The 20,751-nt window shown below is 40.3% G+C and overlaps 1 protein-coding gene across 1 annotated transcript; it reads right to left on the reverse strand.

Moving 5' to 3' along the window:
* Positions 1-789: 789 nt before the first annotated feature.
* On the reverse strand, positions 790-16,088 carry LOC106923118 (ataxin-1-like). The gene is made up of 3 exons (XM_014996006.2): positions 15,691-16,088; positions 9,402-11,422; positions 790-9,231 (listed from the first exon to the last, which is right to left on the reverse strand). The coding sequence occupies exons 2-3, from the start codon at positions 11,193-11,195 to the stop codon at positions 8,548-8,550; spliced, it is 2,478 nt and encodes an 825-aa protein (XP_014851492.2). The 5' UTR covers positions 11,196-11,422; positions 15,691-16,088; the 3' UTR covers positions 790-8,547.
* Between the last annotated feature and the right edge of the window lie 4,663 nt (positions 16,089-20,751).

Genomic DNA, 20,751 nt, shown 5'->3' on the forward strand with positions numbered 1-20,751 from the left:
ATGAATAGAGGTAGCTGCTCATTTGCTTTATCATTCAGAACATTTTCCGTACAGCAGCAGCTTGAAACAATACGAGCCGGTTATTCTTTGAAAGAGAACGCATCTATTAAATGTGTTTATGTTTTATTTTACTGGAAACTAATGAATTTTATAAAACCAATGCATTAGGAATCAAATGACTTTTGGATAAATCCTTGGAGCAATAGTTTCTTTTTGTATTCTAGTTTAGTTTTAGCTATTTCAAATTAGCATAATTTGTTTTAGTTGCTAAAACGAAACCTTTGAATTAAAATTTGCATGATCTGAAACCCTAAATTTATATAAGATGTTTGTCAGAACGACTTAGCAACATGGCACTGGTTCTGCAAAGGGACTTCTGGTGTGTGTTACTGTCTGTGCTCTGGAATGGGAAAGCTTTCTCTTGGAAATATCAACGCAAGAGAGAAAAAGTGAAGATATTTTCAGGTCCAACTGAATTAAAACATTTGTCAATCTCACTGCTGGCAAACCACATAGCACATTCAAAATATTGCCAAAGCACATTGTGTCAAAACCATGAACTCTCTATGCCAGACTGTAATGTTGGTGTAAATTTAGCTCCTTGCAAAAGTTTTTATACCTATTGAACTTTATGAAGTGTAACGTTCAAGTCCTGCAATTGAGAAGCATTAGTAGTAGTAGTCAGTGTAATTGGACAAATTGTGTAAATGTTTAAGTGGTGTGAATACTTTGCATGACGTCGTTTGAACCTCAGTACGAGTTATCATTGAGGAGCCACCACACGCTGCGTTTTTCTTCAGACTCTTTATTTCCTTGAATATATGTGATAAAAATTAAAATCAAACATTTGAAGTAAGAATAGTAACAACAAATCTCAACACCATCAAAGTAAAGAAACATTATTGGTACTTACTACATACTGTATTGATAGGACACACTGCATCTTATACAGAAATTCATCCAAACAGACTCCGATTACAAAATTATTTATTTTTTTTTAAGTCTTTGACTCCCACTGTTTCCTGGGTTGTTTAAGCTGGTGCAAAAGAAAACGTCTTAGGTGAAGCAACATCTTGTGTGTTATTCAACTGAACAGTGGCAATTTAAATTGTTTCACAGGTCTGTACAAGGCGATGAGAGTTACTTCTCTTCAGTGGGAGTAAGGACAGACCGACGTTATAATGGAAGACTTTGGCTATTTACAAATTGTTAAGATGTCTAACAGATAAACTGGTATTTCTCTAAGAGAGATTGTTTGTTGCTTCTATGCATTTGTCACACCGACATCCTCACTCTTAGCACACCGATATGTCAAAGTGCAGTTTCAAAGATCACCACAATGTGGCACTTTTATGCCGTTCTTAACATTGCACAGACAAAACTGTGAAATTACTCATTTACAGGAGCCATCTTTAACCAAAATGGTTTCTTATTCATATTAAACCCTCAGATTAATGCTGGTGTCAGTTTTAAAGCCTCTTCACATCCGTGGCACCTGTACTCCCAACTTCTGAAATGATTTTGTTCCGTCTTGTTCTACTCTACAGACTCTACACCTGCTCATTTTCACTGCGCTGCTTAACCCACAGCTCAGCATATGTGAAATTGTCTGCATCAGCAAGGATCTTACGAATCAGCGTGGAGATAAAGTTCTGTTACTGACGGCACATCCCAGAAGACAGCAAGCATTTCTCTATATGGGAGTATCTGTTCCTGTTCGCACCTTCCCGCCCCTGGTACAGATGAGTAAAAAAGCCCGAAATAAATGCATATTTTAATTCTAGACACCGAAACATGAATAAGTCCAACTTCTAATTTGAGTCTATTTTATTTGGTGGGGGGAAAAAAACATCCAAAAAATGTTTGAACAAACTTACCAATGACACATTTATTAGAACCACTAACTACATAAGCAGAATTAGTATTCATCTATTTTTAATTTGATGAGTGCATCCTGAAACTATGACATATAATTAAGTTTTCATCAATTGCACGTCATGATAGAGATGCACATATCTTCTAATCAATCTTCAAAATAGCAAAGATGAGAGAATATATAAAATATATTAATAATTGCCACTTTTAGAGACTTTACCAAGTCTCTAAAAGAACCATTAATTTCCAGGCTTTTCCGCACATCTTTATCAGGGGAGCCAATAATTGTGGGGGGTGTTGTAGGTCTCTAATGATTAAGTAATTTTAAATACAGTGTACAGTTGAGGCCAAAATTAATCATACCTCTGGCAGATTTAACCTTAAGGTAATCTTTTAATTTAACCGACATGACAGGGGTTTTGTCTTTCACCTCATGAAGACTCTGTGGAGGTAGCTAAAGATTAGGGTGATGGCAAAGAGGCTTTCAAACCTTTAACACTGCAAAGTTCAAATCTCTAAATACAAAAAAAAATATATATATATATATATATATCAGTTAGTAATTATTAAAAGGCTTTGATTGCTGTAAAGATATTTTTTACATTGATTATGTAGAACAGGATAGCATTTTTTAACATGACATACTTTAATTCAAGTGTTTTTGCATAATTGTTAGGGTTTTATAATGTTTTGAGAGACACTTTTCTAATTTTCCATCAGAAAAAAAAATCTTTTTGGTGGAAAGAAAATTTTATTCAAATCTAAATCTGCCAGAGATATTATTTATTACGGGCTTAATTGTGCACACTCTGATGCCCAAGTAGTTAGAATAATATGTTTTCTTTACATTTTCTTTCAGAACAGCTGTGACAATGTGATTTATTCTTGACAGATATATGTCTGTATGTCCTCTCCAGATTTTATTGATCAGTTTGTTCAGAACATGTAACAGTGAAGATTAAACCACAATAATAAAAAAACAGGAATGTGTCTGAAAACCAAAATATTTCAATTTTAAGCATAGAGTTTAGTGTAGTTTTTGCAATTCTTTTCAAAACAATAAAAAAAACATCTGTAAACAGTTTATAAAGATTTGTATTACAGTTTAATGCAGGCGACAGCATAAAGTATGGATTTGTTGGCTATAAGAAAACTTTCAGTTGCCACAGACCAGGTAAAAAAGGTGAACGTAGCATCTTGACCCACCAAAAGATTAAACACAGATAGGATTAAAAGCTCTGACAACTGAGGCATTTTACTGTAAACCTGCAATAATAAAATAAAATAGCTGAATGTTCTATATATAGAATACATAAGATTTTTCACATAAGTCATTGTGAGTGCACTGGCTATGTCAAACCCTTATTATTAGTCCAATTATTTTATAATACTACAAAGTTGCTTGAAGGAGAAATAAGGCAGAAACATCTTTGCTTTTTCATAATGAATAAAAAAAAGAGAATAAAACTGCTTTTTGTTTTCAGTGTGAAATATTTGTCAGTATTTGCTTCAATGTGTAATGATGCTAATGAGCGTCCTTCAGTACAGATTTGCTAAACAAGCAACATGCTCAACTTCCTTGACGTTGAAGTATTGGTGATATAAATGGCAAGTGAACAAACCGGTGAACACCTGTAGTGGCCGGATAGCTTTTTGTGTGTGTGTATGTGTGTGTGTGTGTGGGTGTGTGTGTGTGTGTGTGTGTGTGTGTGGGGGTGTGTGTGTGTGTGTGTGTGTGTGTGTGGGGGTGTGTGTGTGTGTGTGTGTGTGTGTGTGTGTGTGTGTGTGTGTGTGTGTGTGTGTGTGTGTGTGTGTGTGTGTGTGTGTGTGTGTGTGAAATTTGAATGTGACGTCCAATAATTAAAACTGATCTTTGTCTTGTCAGATAAAAATAAATCAGTTTTCTAACTCGGAGTTTCTGCTCCGAACAAAACTGATGTTTAAAATGTATATTCGACAGACGTCAGTGTGTTTTAACTTGTCTGTAAATACATTATGTTTTTTTTATTATTATTTTGTAATTGCTTTCAATGAATAATAGACTTATAGTTCATGTTATTGTTTATTTTTTTATTATTAGTTTTGATATAATTTGTTCTGATTTAATTAATCAACTAGCCAAGTCTTTTACGGTTTGTTTATTGTTTGTTTGTTCTTGTGTCCAGGAAATAATGGGCACCATTAGCATCTAATTACCAGAATCACAGCACCAGTCCATAGTTTGTGGTCCACTATGGTTTTCACATCAGGCCAGAAAATAAATATTCAAAAATGGGCCTGGTGCCCAAATTCAAAGATGCAGAAAAAACAAAAAACAATAGAACATTAATTTCCATGATGCTACATCCACTTCTTTTACATCAGTCTATGAACGTAACATTTCAATCAGAAATAAACTCCACATTTCATTAGTTGGACTGTCTCATAACATGTCAGCACTGTATTCGAAAAACAATTCACTTTGGAAAACTACAAACATGAGCCAAGTGAGGAGAAAGAAAATACCTGTTAAGACAAACAGTTCTACTTTGTAACAGTGAAGGATATAAGACCACATCATTGGAGGAGAACAGTCAGAGGGCAGTGTTTTTTTTTTTGATGTTTTGTTTTGTTTTTGTTTTTTTTTTAATAGCCTGAGCAGTCGCACACAAACAGAACAGTCTGATTTCTGGGTATACAATAAACACCTCTTAGGAGTTTAATGGCTATTAGAATAAACTGCAGTCCATTTTTCCACACAAACTAAACTTCGAGGAGCCTCAGCAACGCTGGTGTTCCCAAAAGAGACCTAGCACATTCATGAACATTTGATCAATACCAGAGTCGAAACAAACAATAGCAGAACTTGTAGGTATTGGTGAGTCAATGGAATGATTGAAGAAGGAGGCTTTGTGGCACATACAGTACATTAAAAGGTTAGATTACACTCTGTACACTCTCTAAGATACAATTTCACTGTACATGATCAGCACAAGGTGGCTAGTTAGCTCTGCATCTCTTTCTTTCTCTGAATAGTAGCTTTATAAATCCTCAGAAAAATAAAAATTTGCTTCATGTCCGTTTTACATTCTAAATTGGTATCTCTCATTGACAAACCTGCAAAACATGTAAAGTGATAAGAAAAAGTCACTTTTATTGTTATATCTAAAAACTGCAAGAGAGGTTCAACATTGCCAACAAGCTCCAACTGGATGCTCCATCAAAGTGCTGCTTTTCAACACACACACATACACACACTTGACTAATGACATGGGAATGCTATCTCAGGTCTTCACACATACACACGCACGCCACAACAAATACCATCTGTTCCCTACGCTTTCTTCCTGAGTATGAACTGTAGAAGGTCTCCTTTTTCTAGAACAGAAACACAAAGATTTTGGTGTTTTAATCTTAACACCACCACTCTGATATATCAGGAACTGACCTGAGAGAGACAAACCAATGCTTAAGGTTTCAATGTAAAACCCGATGTACTGCTGTAAACTTGATACGTGCTAAATATCAAGGCCTTGGTGTTTGTAAAATATGCAAAGTAGCAACAATGAGACCAGTCGCCCATAAACCTGAACTCTTTGCCATTATTTATAGATACAAAGACAACTTTTCTTGGCGGGGGGCCTTTAGGTCAATTCTGGTGGGAAATCGAAACAAATTGTGGCAGTAGCATTTTGTATGCAGTTAAAATCAGCAAAAGATGTACATTTTAACTTTTCGCAGCTCAAGAGCGATACTAACCATTACTAATAAAGCAGTATCCTCAACTCACATAATAAAATATTCATCTGGTTATGTAGTTTCCACATGGCATGCAAATAAGGAAATAGGAACTCACCTTGATTCCCATTGGGAGTTTTTAATTGAATTTCAGTTGCAGCTAATTAGGCTTAATGTCAATGATGTTTTTTTTTTGTTTTTTTTTTCAACTTTTTTAAAATCAAAAGCCAGAAAAAAAAATTGCTTGAGCAACATCTAGGGGCCTAAATTATGACTTGAAAGGTGAAGTTTACCACCAAACCTCTCCAAAATTCCAGTATAGCTGGCATGTAAGTACATTACAACCTCTGCTATTAAACAGGTAGCTACAGTGACTAAATAAAACAAAGGTTGATGACAATGCATTGTCTGAGTTGTGCTCCTTTTCGTAATCAGGTTGTTCAACGATCTGTACAAGTTTTCTGACTTGCAACAAAATGTTAGGAGTGACTTTTGCAGACCCAACTAGCAAGATCCCAGCACATATACAAAAATAAAATAGCCTCGTTTTTTTTTTTTGCTGGAGTCCTGACCCACCGCTTACCATATCTTTCATGTAATAACTTCTGGAAGTTTCACACCTGCCTTTCCTAAATTTCTACAGCAGCTTGACGCTTCAGTCAGATTTTTCTAGTTGCATGTTGGAAAAATTACAGAGATATTTAAGCTTGCAGGTAGGATGCGGTAATGTTGGCGCACCTATATCCTCAGATCCAAATTTGCAGCTTAACGCTATCTAGCATGTGAACAGGAGGTAAACAGTCAAGCAAGTTGTGTGTTTTTCTGAGTTCGTGTATACTAATACAAACAATTTGTGAGCATGGGTATTTATAAATAATACAATATTTTTGCAGTTGCTTTATTTTTTTAGGAGTAAATCTTCTGTTGATTTAAATTCCTTTGTCCCTGAGCAGCTATGGGAAGCTTAGTGGTCAGGGAGTAAATAGAAGAGTAAGCACTAGGACAAGATTGATTACTGTCCACAGTTTCAATGCTCAAGTTGTTTTTATGTTTTTCTTTGAAAAGAGATTTTATCTTTAGTGGAGGCATGACTGCATATTCTAAGGGCAAATGTTTTGTATTGAAGACCCTACGTATTTATATTAAAGACCCTACCCATCAGTCTTTTTTGTTGTTTTAGAGAAGCGACTTTGTCACAGTAAAAGCCTGCTGTGTTATCTGAATCTTGAGACTCTTTAGTGCTAGATGAGTCTGTGTACAACGGTTAAGATTCATGGGACATCATCTATTTAAGGGGTGGTAAAGTGTGTATTTTGCAGGCACATAGCGCCATTTTATAGCTCATCCAAGTAACTATGTTACCTTTAGTTGTTATAAAAATGTTGCATATGTAGAACATAATTTGAAATTCATTTGCTTGTGCAATTTGATGCCTTGAAATTAGGCCTCTGTCTCTTTAAGAAGTGCCTGCTCTTTCCAACCCTCCCCTTTCAGCACGTCATCGCAACACTGCTCCTCCATTGTGCTGTTTACAACTATTTGTAGTATCACTGAGCTGCAAAATAGTTTGCATGATAAGCTCAGCAAATTCGCATTTCCACCGGGTGTTTGCTAAATGCTGCAGCTGCCATTCTGGTGGAGCTGAGGGAGGAAGGCGCAGAGCAGGAGTGCTTTGTGGGGTTGAAGCTCAGCTGTGGACTGAAGCACCGAGGAAGAGATTTGTGAGAAGAGACGGCGCATTGTATGAGGAACGCCTATGGACTATGGGAGAACTAAGGAGTTCTCAAATATGAATGAAAGAATCAAAGCAACACTTCATGTATGATAAATATCAGGGCAGAAATATTGGTGAAGCAACCAGTCCTCATGTATACTTCAGTCCTGTTTTATTCTCCTGTTATACAGTTGCAATTTGTTAGCTTTTGCTCTCTATAATACACTAATACAAATGCACTGAGACAGTTTGTGTGTGTCCAACAAAAACAAGCAGAGTTAGTAGCCGTATTTAATTTCGTAGAAGGGCTCTCTCTCTAGCTATGACGGAGCTCATTTATTAACATTTTGTTGAAATGTTAACTTTTCATCATCTCAATAAGCAGAAGCCATGAATAATGTACCCTGAAACATTCATTCCTTTAAGGAAAGTTTCAGGGGTAGTGAACCGAGAAATATCACCCTGGGAGTTCATCCACACAAAACTGTTGAGACTAGCCTGTTGCAACAGCATTGCATCAGACTCTTAGCCACATTCTCATTTTACACATCAGGCTGGTAACAAACAGCACATGCATGACTTGTTGAGTCATTATCAAGGGAATTATTACATTCAAGCCTTCTTAGTCATCATTTCCACAACTTGGACCGAGTTCGCAGCTAACAGTATCGCCTCATATCCTCTGCTCCATTTGACAGCCACAGCAAAAAAAAAAAAAGCATACAGACCAACAACCAAACACAAACATTCGCACAGAGGAACAAGGCCTCTCACTACAAGCTCAGGCAGTCATGATGGTGTGAAAGTTATAGATGATAGTACAAAAGTCAAATCAGACCAATGAGACAGAAAAGCTCTCAGTCAATCCAATTAATCATCGTCCTTAAAACACCAAATTTCTCTTACTCAACCTTCCACTCACACACTTCTTCAAACATGTCAACAGTGTCTGTGCTTCATTGTGTTAATAGAAAAATCATTCTAGTCCCACATAAATCCCTCTTATAACAGACGTCCATCATTCATGATCAACATTCACTTTGCATTCATTGTTGCTTTCAGCATTGATTGCACTGATCTTGTGTGTTACCACTTGTCAAGGTGCTCTACGTTACTTCTTCCTTGTGTGAAAGAAAACATGTATATCCTGCAAAATCTCAGGCTATATTACAGTAGTCATGATTGAGTGAAAAGAGAGAGAAGCTAAACACAAAGCTGACAATAGGTATTTTAAAATTCTCTTAACAGTCAGCTCTTTTCTTGAAGAATCTTTCGCCCCCAGCACTCGAGTGGCCCTCTATGCTGATTTTGACTTCCTGTGGTAGAAAGGAGGGCTTAGGCAGAGTCACAGGTGGCTCTTCTTCAGCTTTCTCAGTCTGGTCTCGCTCTGGAGCTGACCAGCGTCTCTTGCGAACAAAAGGTCTCTCTGGATCAGAACAGAGGGCAGATGTGTCTGTTTTCAGTGGTTCCTGTCTTACTTCTGCCCCCGCAGAGCCTGCCAGCATTGGTCCACCTCTGAACATCCCCTCTGCCTGTTCTGGAGAAGGTGATGTCACGAGCCCACCGGTTTGTCCTGCTCCAAGTCCAGAAACATGAAGTTTCTCCATCCTGTTGGCAGTGGAAGCCTTCATGAGGAGACTACCGTTACTGCCAGGAGGGTTGGGATTGATACTGTTTGTCACGGTAGGATCCACGCAGTGGGACAGGTCAGAGAGTGAACCCATCTTCAGCTTGGTCCCCAATGCTTGACTGTCTGTCAGCGAACCATTCCTCAAACTGCGGAGGGTCAGTGACACACACACGTCACCGACACACAGCTTGGCACATGACAACTCAAACAGTTGCGTGGTCCGGTCAGGACAGCAAGATGACCAGCCCTGGCCGAAAACAAAGAACGGATACTCCACCAGCACCTCTACGCACACCTAGACAGGAGTATAAACACAAGAGACTCATATTAGTAAGGCTTTTTAATCTTTTCTTTGAGTCTGAAATCTTTCTGTTGTACACAAAGACTTGAGTTCTTCAAATGTTTTAATAATGTTTTTGGAAACAACATGGAATACCCTAAAGATATTACTCAGAAATAATTTACCTGGGCTTTGAGCTCCCCCACAGAAAACTGAATGAGCACTGCATTGGGACTTTGCCCACAGTCTATGCGCTCCACAGTGCTGGAGTCAATCTTCAGCTCACTGCTGATCTCAGCACTCTGGATGAAGTCTTCTGTTTTGAGGTCCTCCACACGCTTTAGCTCCCCATCAGCCAGCTGGATGATAGAGCCTCGCATAAAGAAAGGAGGGAGGGCTACAGGAGAAGATGGGGAAGAGATGGAGGGAGAGGCTTGGACAGAGGAGGGAGAAGGAGTGGGAGCAGGAGTGGGAGCTTGGGATGGAGCAGCCACCACTGCGGGAACTGGGTTTGAGGGCAATGCAGGCAAGGCTGCAGCCTGTGGTGGGGCAGAGGGCGGTTGATTTCCATCTGGGCCAAGAGCTTCACATTTAGATAGAGCTGTGGCCAGGTAGGCATGTGGCATGGCGGTGGAGATTTGAGGGGTAGTGGCAGTAATGGCACTGACAGTGCGACTGACCTCTATTTCTGTGCCATTGTTGGCACTGCTGACTGGTATGAGAAGGGACTGGCCACTTGGGATGACCAGGTGCTGTGGCAGTGCTGCATGGTAGCTGACAGTATGCTGGTTTGCACTGGTGATGTAGCCAATGATGGGAGTTTGTGTGGAGGAGTAGAGACTGGCTGGCAGTTCTTCAGGAGGCAGACTGGTTTGGATGACAGTATGAGGAACAGACTTGACGACTTCTGAGGAAGAAAGCGAAGTGAACGAAGAGGCTCTGGATACAGGCTTCCCTAAACAAATGCTTCCTTTCTCAGTCTGGACCAGGGAAATTTTATTTGAGCCAGCATCATGTTCCACTCCATGGTTTGGCTGGGCGACAAGCACCAAAGAGGTCTGCAGTCCTGCAGGGTTTTGGCCATAGTCAGCAGGTAGGAGGATATGCCTGGCCTCATAGCTCTGGACAGGCTGATGGTTGGCCCCAGAGACTTTGGCTTGTTTGACCACTTCCACTTCCCCATTCAGCACACTCTTAGCATGGCCTTCAGGTTTCTTTCCAGCTGAACCATCTGCATACTGAACCACAAGCTGTGATGGGGCAAGTGTAAGCGTTTGTGGGAGAACAGCTGCATGAGGGTGGAGCTGAAGGTGAGCCGCAGGTGATGCGACAGCGTTTCCACTCACAGTCAAAGGTGTTCTATTGTCCAGATGGATGTACTGATTGGTTACTTGGGGAGAACTTGGAAGTGTGACAGGAGCCAACTCTGAAGGGGAGAGTCCAATTTGAAACTGCTGCTCCCCTTTGGCGCTGGGTGATAAAAGGGCAGTGGTGTAACCATCTATCTGGGTGCGCTGTCCTACTAATGCAGAGCTATTAGGTGCAGAAGTAGCATTAGTTGGAATGATATGGGAGGAGATGTACCCAGCATAGGGCCCAGAGCTGATGAATTGCACATTGGGTCCCAGCTGGGTAAACTGGATTGTTCCAGCCTGTTGGGGAAGGGTTGCTGGATAAACTGCAGGCAGAGAGGCCAAGGGCACCGCAGAAAGGGTAGTTGCTGGGGAAGGGATAGACGTGGTAGGAGAAGAAGAAGATGTTGAGGGAACAGGACATCTTGGACTTTCTGTCTCTCTGGACTTGCAGCGTTCACTGGCCACACTTGCAAGCCAGGCCAGGTTTTCTGTGTGGGGACTGTCAGTGGGTGCTGCAACAGGAGGTGTAGTTGCCGCTACTACAACTGGCCTCTGCTCCAGAGCCAGGATCTCACGCTTCTTAGGAGGCAGGCATCCGTTGCTCCGCTCTTGATTGGCTTTCATTGTGTCCAAGATGTCTTAAAGCTCCTTTGCACTACTTCTCTGTACCTTTGAGAATATTTTCTCTGTGGTGTGCTCTCTTCGGCTTTGACTCGTTGTGTTCACTGATTGAGAACTCCAGCCGCCGCACCAGAGAAGATGGAGTCGTTCCAGCTCAAAAAATGAGCCCCACAAACTTCATGAGGAATCATGTTTGACCAATCTGTCTCTTCCACAATGTTGACAAAAATCTGAAAGCAAAGAAGACTTAAATTAATACGTACATGCATCAATATATACATTATTTACATAATAATACTATTTTATTACTAAAAAAAAATTCTCACAAGTCTGAAAATATACCAGTCAAAAACAGTAGACCCTTTTCACCATATATATATATATATTATATATATATATATATATATATATATATATATATATATATATATATATATATATATGTGTGTGTGTGTGTGTGTGTGTGTGTGTGTGTGTGAAAATATTGAAAATATTTTCACATTTATATATGTGTTCATATGCGTGGTACCTCAAAATATTACAAGTGTGAAAATTAGTTTCCCAGTTAGTTCTTTACTCAGTTAATTCTTTGCTCTGCCACTTGGTGGCACCAAGCATAAAGACAACATTTGACTATTTTTTTCATGCACCAGAATAAAGCTGTGGTTGTCCGAGAGCACCCTTTAGAGATTCCACCTCCAGGATCTCCAAGAACTTGTACTACAACAAAATCTTTTCCTTAAGGTGTTAATGTATAAGGAACAAACAGTGAAGAACAGGTTTGAGCATATTTAGCTGCTGAAAAAGTTACATTAAGTAGATTCCTTAAGCAGTTCATGACTGTGATTTTTGCATCCACTGTCCTTGATAGTACATAGCCATGGACATTTTCCAGGGTCTTATTTTCTAAAATGCCACAGTTTTTTTTTTCATATTTGTAGAATCCCCTTCTTGTAATATCTGTCTTTTGCAGTCTCAAAACTTGTGTTGAGTCTTGCTTGAAATATGTATACGCATCACGCCCATCCCCATAAAGGTACTCTGGATCAGTAAGTACTGGAAAAACAACTTACAGTTGTATGAAATTTGATTTTAAAGAATCCAGCCAGATCTATAAATGGGTATTTTTTTCTGCAGATATATTCTATTCTGCTGTACATTCTCTGAGCAGCCTTTCGAAGTATAGAGGAACACCGAATTTACAGCAAACAATGAACAAGAGCATTTTGTAGTTTAGCTTAACAACAAGAAGACTAAATGAAAAGCGAAACAAGTTCTTGGCACATCTGGGGAATTACGTTCACTGACACACAGAGGACATATTAAAGTACTGGTTTACAATTGTTACAAAATGATATTCTGTTAAAAAATTGTGAGCATCTAATATCTGTAGAAGGTAACTCTATAGGTGTTTTGTTTAGTGTAGAGTCGGAGTAGTTGGTCCAAGAGGCTGAAACTAACAGCTGGTTCAAAAGGAACCAAGATCAATGTGGCCTACCATCTTAAACAACTCTGATCTTGGAAAACATCATTGTAGTTAAGCCAACAGTATTTTATGAACTAACAATTATGTTTGCATTAGGTGGTTATTTCCAACAAAGTTGAAAAATATTTAGAAAAGGAATGAAGATAGCAGGTTTTTGATCACCAATTATCCTCCAGCATGAAACGTGTATGCCTAAGTGTTTCAGGCTAGGGCATACAGTAAGCAGTAAAAATGTCGAGTTTGTGCTGTTTTAAGTTTTACCCTGCTTTATTCCACTAATAGGCAGCTGATCTGACTGGAAAAACCTTACATGTTCTGTTTTCATGTTCTCATGCACAAGTTTCAGAGAGGAAGATCATTGGTGGCGCATTGTCTCCTACCTCTATTTCCCCTGTAAATAATCATCAACCTCCCTGCAAAACGCCTGAATGCAAATATAGCAGCTGAAATGTTTAAAACACAGCAGTCTGCATAAACCGCTGTGATGTTTTTCAGATTACAGCTAAGACAACTTGCTTTGGTCTTGGCGCCTTGGACTAGCCATTAGAAAGAGACCAAGTAACTTGGATTTATTTAAAAAAAAATAAAAAATACCAAAGAGCTAGGAGGTGATTTATTAACAGCTTATAACCTTTCAACAGATCCGCACTTAAACAATCCTGAACTGTCCCTTTACAAAGTAGTTATTCTCATGCACACCTGTCTTCCTTTTTTAAATTAAATTCAAACATTTATTTTAAATTTTTCATGAGCTTTCACCGTTTCTTTGTCAGAGTTTCAGTTCCTTCCGGCAGGCTTATCTGTGAGTAAATCCACTGGACTCAAAGTTGTTCATTAGCCAGGAGCTCCACTGAAATTAACTCTCCTTATAAAGCACACAAATACACATTCATTTTTCTTCCTGTGCATTGAATTTAGAGGACTTTCACTTTACCATTCAACCACACTAGAGTGTTTTTATGTCAGTGGTTCACTACAAAAGGCAACCACAGACATGTTACATAAAGACGGAGGGTGGGGAGGAAAAAAAAAAAAAAAAACGAAAACGGAAGGCGACTTTGGACATGTTTTATTTGGAAGCATCTACCTCTAGTGTCGGTTTCGACAAGGTCACTGCATCCACAAGCAGCGACGAGAACCTCCGCACCGTCTACAGCGGAGAAGATTCGGCAGATGTAACAAAGGAGGGGAGCAGCAGAGATGGAGCGAAACAGCGACAAAAAGAGGAGAGCAAATAGAAAGAAGAGAGGGGGAAAGAGGCAAAAGATGCAGGAAGGGTGTGGGGAAGGGGGGTGAAGAACGAGAGGAAGGTGATAAGAAACGGGGGAGGACATAGAGGAGAAGATGTGAGTTCTGCTTTTCCCTGACCCACATTGAGCAGCGCCTGCAGCATCAAGAGCGCCATTGCCCCCCACACCTCCTCCTCCTTGACGAGAGATCCCCGATCAGCAACGCAGCCGCCACTACAGTCTGTCTGAGCTACACTGTGCAGCGCCGCTCTGCACTTTGGCAACAACCCCACCTCAGCAACACCGTGTCAACACTGTAATGACATCACATCTGAAGCGCAGGCATCTCCTGTGCTTCAAAGCAGTGCTGGCAGACAAAGCCAGCTGACACACCAACAGTTTGAACGGACCGAACGGCACACACAAAGCTCAGCAGCCAAAAAGCCTCTCCAGATTTTCCTGTGTCAGCCTATAATTAGAGCGGTGACACCAACACACATAAGGCTTAGATGTTACTATGGAGAACAAAGGCGAGCCTTCAAGACTGTGAGCCACGCAGCATGGGAACCTTGACTCAGGACTGACACCTCTGAGATGAGTGTACAGAGGGATGACAACACAGTGGAGTGGAGGGGACAGGACGTGCTCTGTTCAGCTCATCAATCAGAGATAAATGGACCATCATCCCCAATGTGTGGTCCATTTTCTCCACTCCAGAATGGCGCATAAACCTCCGAGATGGGTTTGTGTGGCTGAGCCCCTTTCTCTGTGTTGTCTCCAGGTGAGAGTCTCCCTAGCAGGGTTGTATCTTTTCACTTCTGCTGCAGTTGCCAGTTCCTCCAATACCACCCACCCACCCCCACCTCTTTCTTCTCTGCCACAGCCATGAGTCTTTCTCTCATGCTCCCACTGAGTGTTTACTCCTTGCATTGATCCGTTGCTTCATAGCAATAACATTTCTCTGCAGGAGGGATTATGCAGTGGTGCATCGAGAAAGAAAACCACATCTTTCTTGGCGGTTGTACTGAAATGTTGGGAAAGTGAGAGCAGACCAAAGGTCCCTGGGAGGGACATGCCAACTATACAATATTTGCCACCAGTCATAGAAACACAGTGATTACCCTGTCCAGCGAAAGGCTATATATAGAAAACAAAAACATCATTATCAATCTGAGCTCTTGCATGAAACAGAGAGGGGAGGTACTGTGCAGGACAATATGTACAAGTGTTTTAACAGTCAATTGCTGCATATAGACAAGACGTCACCTTCTCTGGAGTACAAACAAATCAGCTTTCAGTGCCACAAAGCAGATCTGTAAAGTGTAACGCTTTTTTTTCTGATATTTCAAACAGACATTTTCCTGTCTGGCTGTGCAACAGTGCCGCCTGCGCCTTTAAGAGGCGGACCGTCCGTGTGGCAGCGACAGTAAGAACAGGCAGTGGGGTTCAGGCTGTTTTGTCTTCACAATGACTCCAGAGTTCTGCATCACTGCTTGGCACACTCCAATCGCACCGTGCAACAAGCAAAGGACGTGCGCACACACACGCATGCATGCAGGCAAGCAAACGTAAACAGGGTCAAATCCACCACTGGGGACTTTGGACAGATCAGAGGACAGATGCTGGGACTCCGGTCTCTGGGGGCTTAACAGTGAGAGCGCATGAGTGGAGTAGCAGGACAGAATTACTACTATGCCACAAATCAGGAAGAAAAAACACCCCCACCCCCCCCCCCCAGTCTCCACCTCCCCCTCCCTGAGTAATAGTACTAAGAATAGCTCACCAGTCTGTCCACAGCCACTGCCTGCAGATCATGTCCAATGATTCTTCCTGTCAGTTTGTGTCTAAGTATCCCAGGATTCTTCTTCCTGATTCTGTCCTTTGTGCAGCTGTCTCCGTGGATCCCGGTTCGCAGGCTTACCTGCCCTTTGCAACGAGGGCCAGTGGTAAAAGGAAGTTCCCCAGTGCTGCAGACCCCACCAAGACCTGCGTGAAAGGCTGCTCCACTGAGTGTTATGCAAGGCCACCAGTCCGCCAGCTCCCTCTCTCCCTCTCTCTGCCTAGTTGCTTTTCTGTCTCCTGCTCTCTGTGTGAGTGAGTGTTTCTGCCTGCCTTCCTTTCCCTCCCCATTTCCCTCCCTCCATCCCTCCCTCCTCCTGTTTCTTTCTCTCTCAGTACTCTACTGACACAGCTCCTCCCCCAGCCAGCCTCATCAGCCGCATCAGGTATTCATTCAAAAAAACACACTCCACTTGGCTCGGCGCCCAGACTACGCTCACACTGAGAAGCAAGGGGCGGAGGGAGCAACAGACTGCGAGAGGAGAGAGAGACTGAGAGCTGGAGACTGAAATGCTTTGCTCAGACAGACGGGCTGCATGAATGTGAGCTACTGTGGGAGATTCGCATTGACATGTGCAAGCCCAGACAGTACACATGCATGCATGCATAGGATTAAAATGTTCTAAGTGTAATGCTCGCTCGCGTCCTTTTTCAAATATATATTTTTTTCCCACTGAGGCAAATCTCTCTGTAATCTTCCATGTACAAGTGTGCCCTACCAAAGCTTTTTTTTTTTTTTCTCAGCTACGGAGGGTTTCAAAAAAACCACCCAATGTCTTAAAGCTACAGGAATCTTTCCCCCAAAGGTATTTCCTTCAGCGAATGGAGAAAATGGTGGTTACACCTCTCCCCTCCCAATCCAATGCTTTTCTCCTTGATTATCTCAAGCTACTCACACAGCAAGGTCTCGGATGGGCACCTCACCGACTGTCATCTGACTACATTGAGATCAACAGCCGTCTCATTCTCCTGAAGGAAAACATTGACAGAAGAAGCAACTGCAAAAAGATTTATAAAAACTATTCTTGCATTGGTGATTTATACATGGTTCTTCGCCTTCTGTGTCTGTGTCTTGTTCTGTGATTGACTGGCAACCTATCTAGGGTAACCCACCATGTGTTGCCCATTCACCACTGGAGACAGGAACAAGCCTCCCACCCCCCACAGGGATAGAAAATGATTTAATGGACTACAACGGGGAACTCAAACTCCAGCCTCTGAGAGTTGGATTCATGCAACTTTTAGACGTGTGTCTGCCATTAAAATACTTGACAGAAATGATCAGTTCATTAACAGATATATGACAACATGCTCAGGAGGCAAGTTAGCCATTTGATAAAACTCTTCTTTTAGCCACCTCCCTCCTCTCGTCTTCACCTAGCAGGCTTTCTCTGGCTACTGTCTCATGTTCCTTTCTCCTTATGTTTCTTTGTTTGGTATAGCCTAGTCGATCCCAGCGACTGTACTCTGCTGCTTATCATCAGTGGTTACAATGTCCAGTTGGATGGCCATTACCATTTTGCTAGTTTGTCTCTAGAAGTCACACGGTGTCTTAGCTCGGTTATTTTTCACTACTTTGGTCGTAATTCCTACTTTGGCTTAGGAGTCTCTAGTTTGTATTGTACACAGATGTCTCTGCATTCTATACCAGCTCCTTCTGTGTGGCATTCTATGTCTTTAATTTCCTGCCAACATATTAGATACTGCATAGTGCGGTGAACAGGCCTCTATAGCAGTGCTTCTCAAGGTCTGCCACTGCACTGCCACGAACAGCACTTCTGTGTCTTACTTCAGTATTGAAAGTTGTAGCCATTGGTCGAATGTGGATTTAAATGAAACTGCAGCTATCTGTTGGTGGCACTGTAGCTCACATACCGGTTTGCTTTCAGTCTTCACTACACAAAATAAAACCTGTTAATAGGACTCAATTCTCAGACCAGGGGTCAATAACTGAGTCTGAAGGGGACAAGTCTAAGTATAGGCTGTTGACTTTTGCTTTTGTGACTCGAGTCAGAGTTTAAGGCTTGAGCTTAAACTCTGACTCGAGTGTGAATGTGGTTCTGCCTCCAGCTGCAGTTCAAACCTCCAAGTGTTTCACAATCCTCTAAATGGTGTTGTTATCCCCATTGCTTGTGCTACCAATTTTGTTCTTCCACTCAACTTTTTATTCGTATGACTGGATACAGCACTCTGCCAATAGCCGGCTTCTTATTTTAATGACCTTTTGTGGTCAGTGACAACCTGTCATGTCAACAGTTTCCCCTATGATTGTATGTCATAACAAGGCCATAACATAATATTTCTGTATTAAAATTCCTAAATTCATTGGTCTTGTGAAATATAAAATTTTTCCAGAAAACAGGCTTTTTTATTCACTTTAAGCCATAATTAATAAAAAATCAGCAGACATAAATATTTGAAGCAATTAATCTACATCCTATATGAGTTTGACTTAGTAAAATAAATTATGTTTTGTAAGATATTCTAAATTACTGTGTAAAACAACTGTTTTGTAGGAGCTGCTCGGAGGTGAAGCACAAATGTCCATAGTACTGGCACACAGATGTAGACCCTCATAATAATTGCTCATACTGTGTTTCCTCAGCTGTTCAACTTGACAAAAAATGTCCAGGGTGTTTTCGCTGCCAAGCAGCTGCAGCTTCATTTTCTCCTGTGACTCATATTTCTTCAAGAAAAAAGAAAAAAAAAAAAGCTGCCAAGTCGCTTTAAAACAAAAAGACTGTTCAGAGCTATACCCAACATTTAGAGAATTGAAAGCACCTCCACATCACCCTGCTGCGTAAATATGTGGTCACTCTCAAGTGTCTCAAATAACACATTGTAGGTGGACATAAATGTCGTTTGGTGTGAGCAGAGGAGAGCCAAAAAAAAAAACAACCTAGTTTGAGTTTAAGACAGCAAAGAGTTGGCTCTATGAAGAAGATGAGCAGTGAAGCCGAATGGAGGACAGAACTCTCTCACTTGTTTGAAGCTCAATCAAAGACTTCAGCACCGAGAAAAACGTCCATGCTTACATCTTTACTTATAGTGTTTGCTGTCGTCCAACCAGACTGAGGAGTTTTGTTGGCCCAGATGAATGTATTCTTTTTTTAATTTTGAGCCCAGTCAACTGCAGACTTTCCAGCAAGTGCTACATTCCACATTGTGGTGCAAACAAAATGAGAGGGCCGTGAAAATTCATAACAAGACTTGTGTCATTTTACAAATACTAGACAAAAACAACCCTGAACAGCACTGGGCTAGTAGGAGTAAGAGGGAAGGAGAAGTGGACTTTTTCATCAATTAAATGTCTAATTATGCTTCCATTTAAAAACCAAAAGTGGCTGTATACGTGTAATCTTTATCCTTTCACATTTTTATGTTTTTGGAAAGATGCTGTCTAAAAAAAACAATCAACTATGAAAACTAAAACAACTTTTAGCAGCAGCAGTTTATGTCACTACAAGATTGTCAACTGCACTGCAACCATAAACACAAGTTCATAATAACTGTAAAGAGTCGCAGAAATGCTTTGCCAAAGCCTAATATAAATCCAAAGATATGGAGAATATTACCTTGAAATCACTGTGAGTCACACCGACAGTTCTCCAAGCATATTTTGTGGCTCTGTGCACACTGCTTCCTTATCACCACTTGCACAAAATAAATTGGGCCACTAACACTGCAGGAGACATGTCCAGACATGAAACACTGATCCCCATGCACATGGGACAGGAGAGCATGTGCAATGGCTGTTTCAGAAAAATAGTTTCATAGATATGCTTCTTTTGCAGGGACAAAACAAAACAAAGCTTTTCAAAATCAGTTTGCAATGTCTTTGCATAGATTTTGGCTGAAGTGTCATGTTAAGAATGACTCAGCTGCTGCATTTTAGATAAGCAAAATAAACACAGATATGTACTTGTGCAAAACAGTACGTGAAATATGATAAGGCTTCTTTTTAACTATTTCTGATAGAAGGTATGTAGATCAATCACTTATTTAGAACCAAATCAGCCATTTAGTTTTTTTTTTTTTTGTTTCCAATTAAACTAGAGCCTTGGTTGCAGAAGGCTTCACAGGGCAGCATACACCTCTTACATGTCTGTATTAACCACATCCACATAAACCTTCAGACATATTACAAAATAAATTATATAAATATTATGGGGCTAAGCTGTTTGTATATGTGTGTATAATTGTATTATAGTAATAAAACATAACCGATATTGTAAAAAATAAAAATATATAAATAACAATGAGCAGTTATATCTGAATAATGAGATTGTAGTTTGTCATCCACTCCTCAGATAACAGAAAACATCAGCTAATGTAAATATTCCTTAGCTTAACTAAGCTAGCATAACAGACTGATGTATCCTAGGCGCACAAAGAATCATTACTGCAGATCCTTCCTCCCAGCACCTGTCAGACTTTATGACCATCGCTGCCCCAAGAGGCTCAATAAGTGTTTACATTCATGCTGTTGTTTGCACACTCCAGTTGGGTTTTTATGCAAATATGCATACATGCTCATTTTGTAAATTTTTCTGTCTTTTTCCAGTCCTACGCAACTCCACATTTCCTTTTGTCTGAGTATGCTATTTTTAGCAATGGTACCATACTATTTTTATACATATATATATATGTTGGGAATTTTTCCCTGGTGCGCAGTTTTTATTCTTATTTTTATTTTAATTTTGTTATAAACATACGTGCTCCTACTTACCTCAACTTGCTGCTGTTTCCCACTGTGGGACAATGTGACACTTCTATATTCTGAAATTATAGTGGATTGGCATATTTTCCAGAAGTAGATTAAAGTAAATTTAGGTGCTTTTTAAGCATACTGTATTTTTTGTATTTCCTTATTTAATAATGATAAGAATAAAATAATATGTTATAGTAAATAAACAAGTTTGATCAAAATTAGCTGAGCGCTTCTTGCGAACATAGTGCCATATTGTTCTTAGGTCCAAATGTGGTCTCTACTTATTTACACCTA

This window comes from Poecilia mexicana, unplaced genomic scaffold, assembly GCF_051168715.1.
Source record: "Poecilia mexicana isolate PSO_F unplaced genomic scaffold, ASM5116871v1 scaffold_16, whole genome shotgun sequence".
NCBI classification, from domain to species: domain Eukaryota; kingdom Metazoa; phylum Chordata; class Actinopteri; order Cyprinodontiformes; family Poeciliidae; genus Poecilia; species Poecilia mexicana.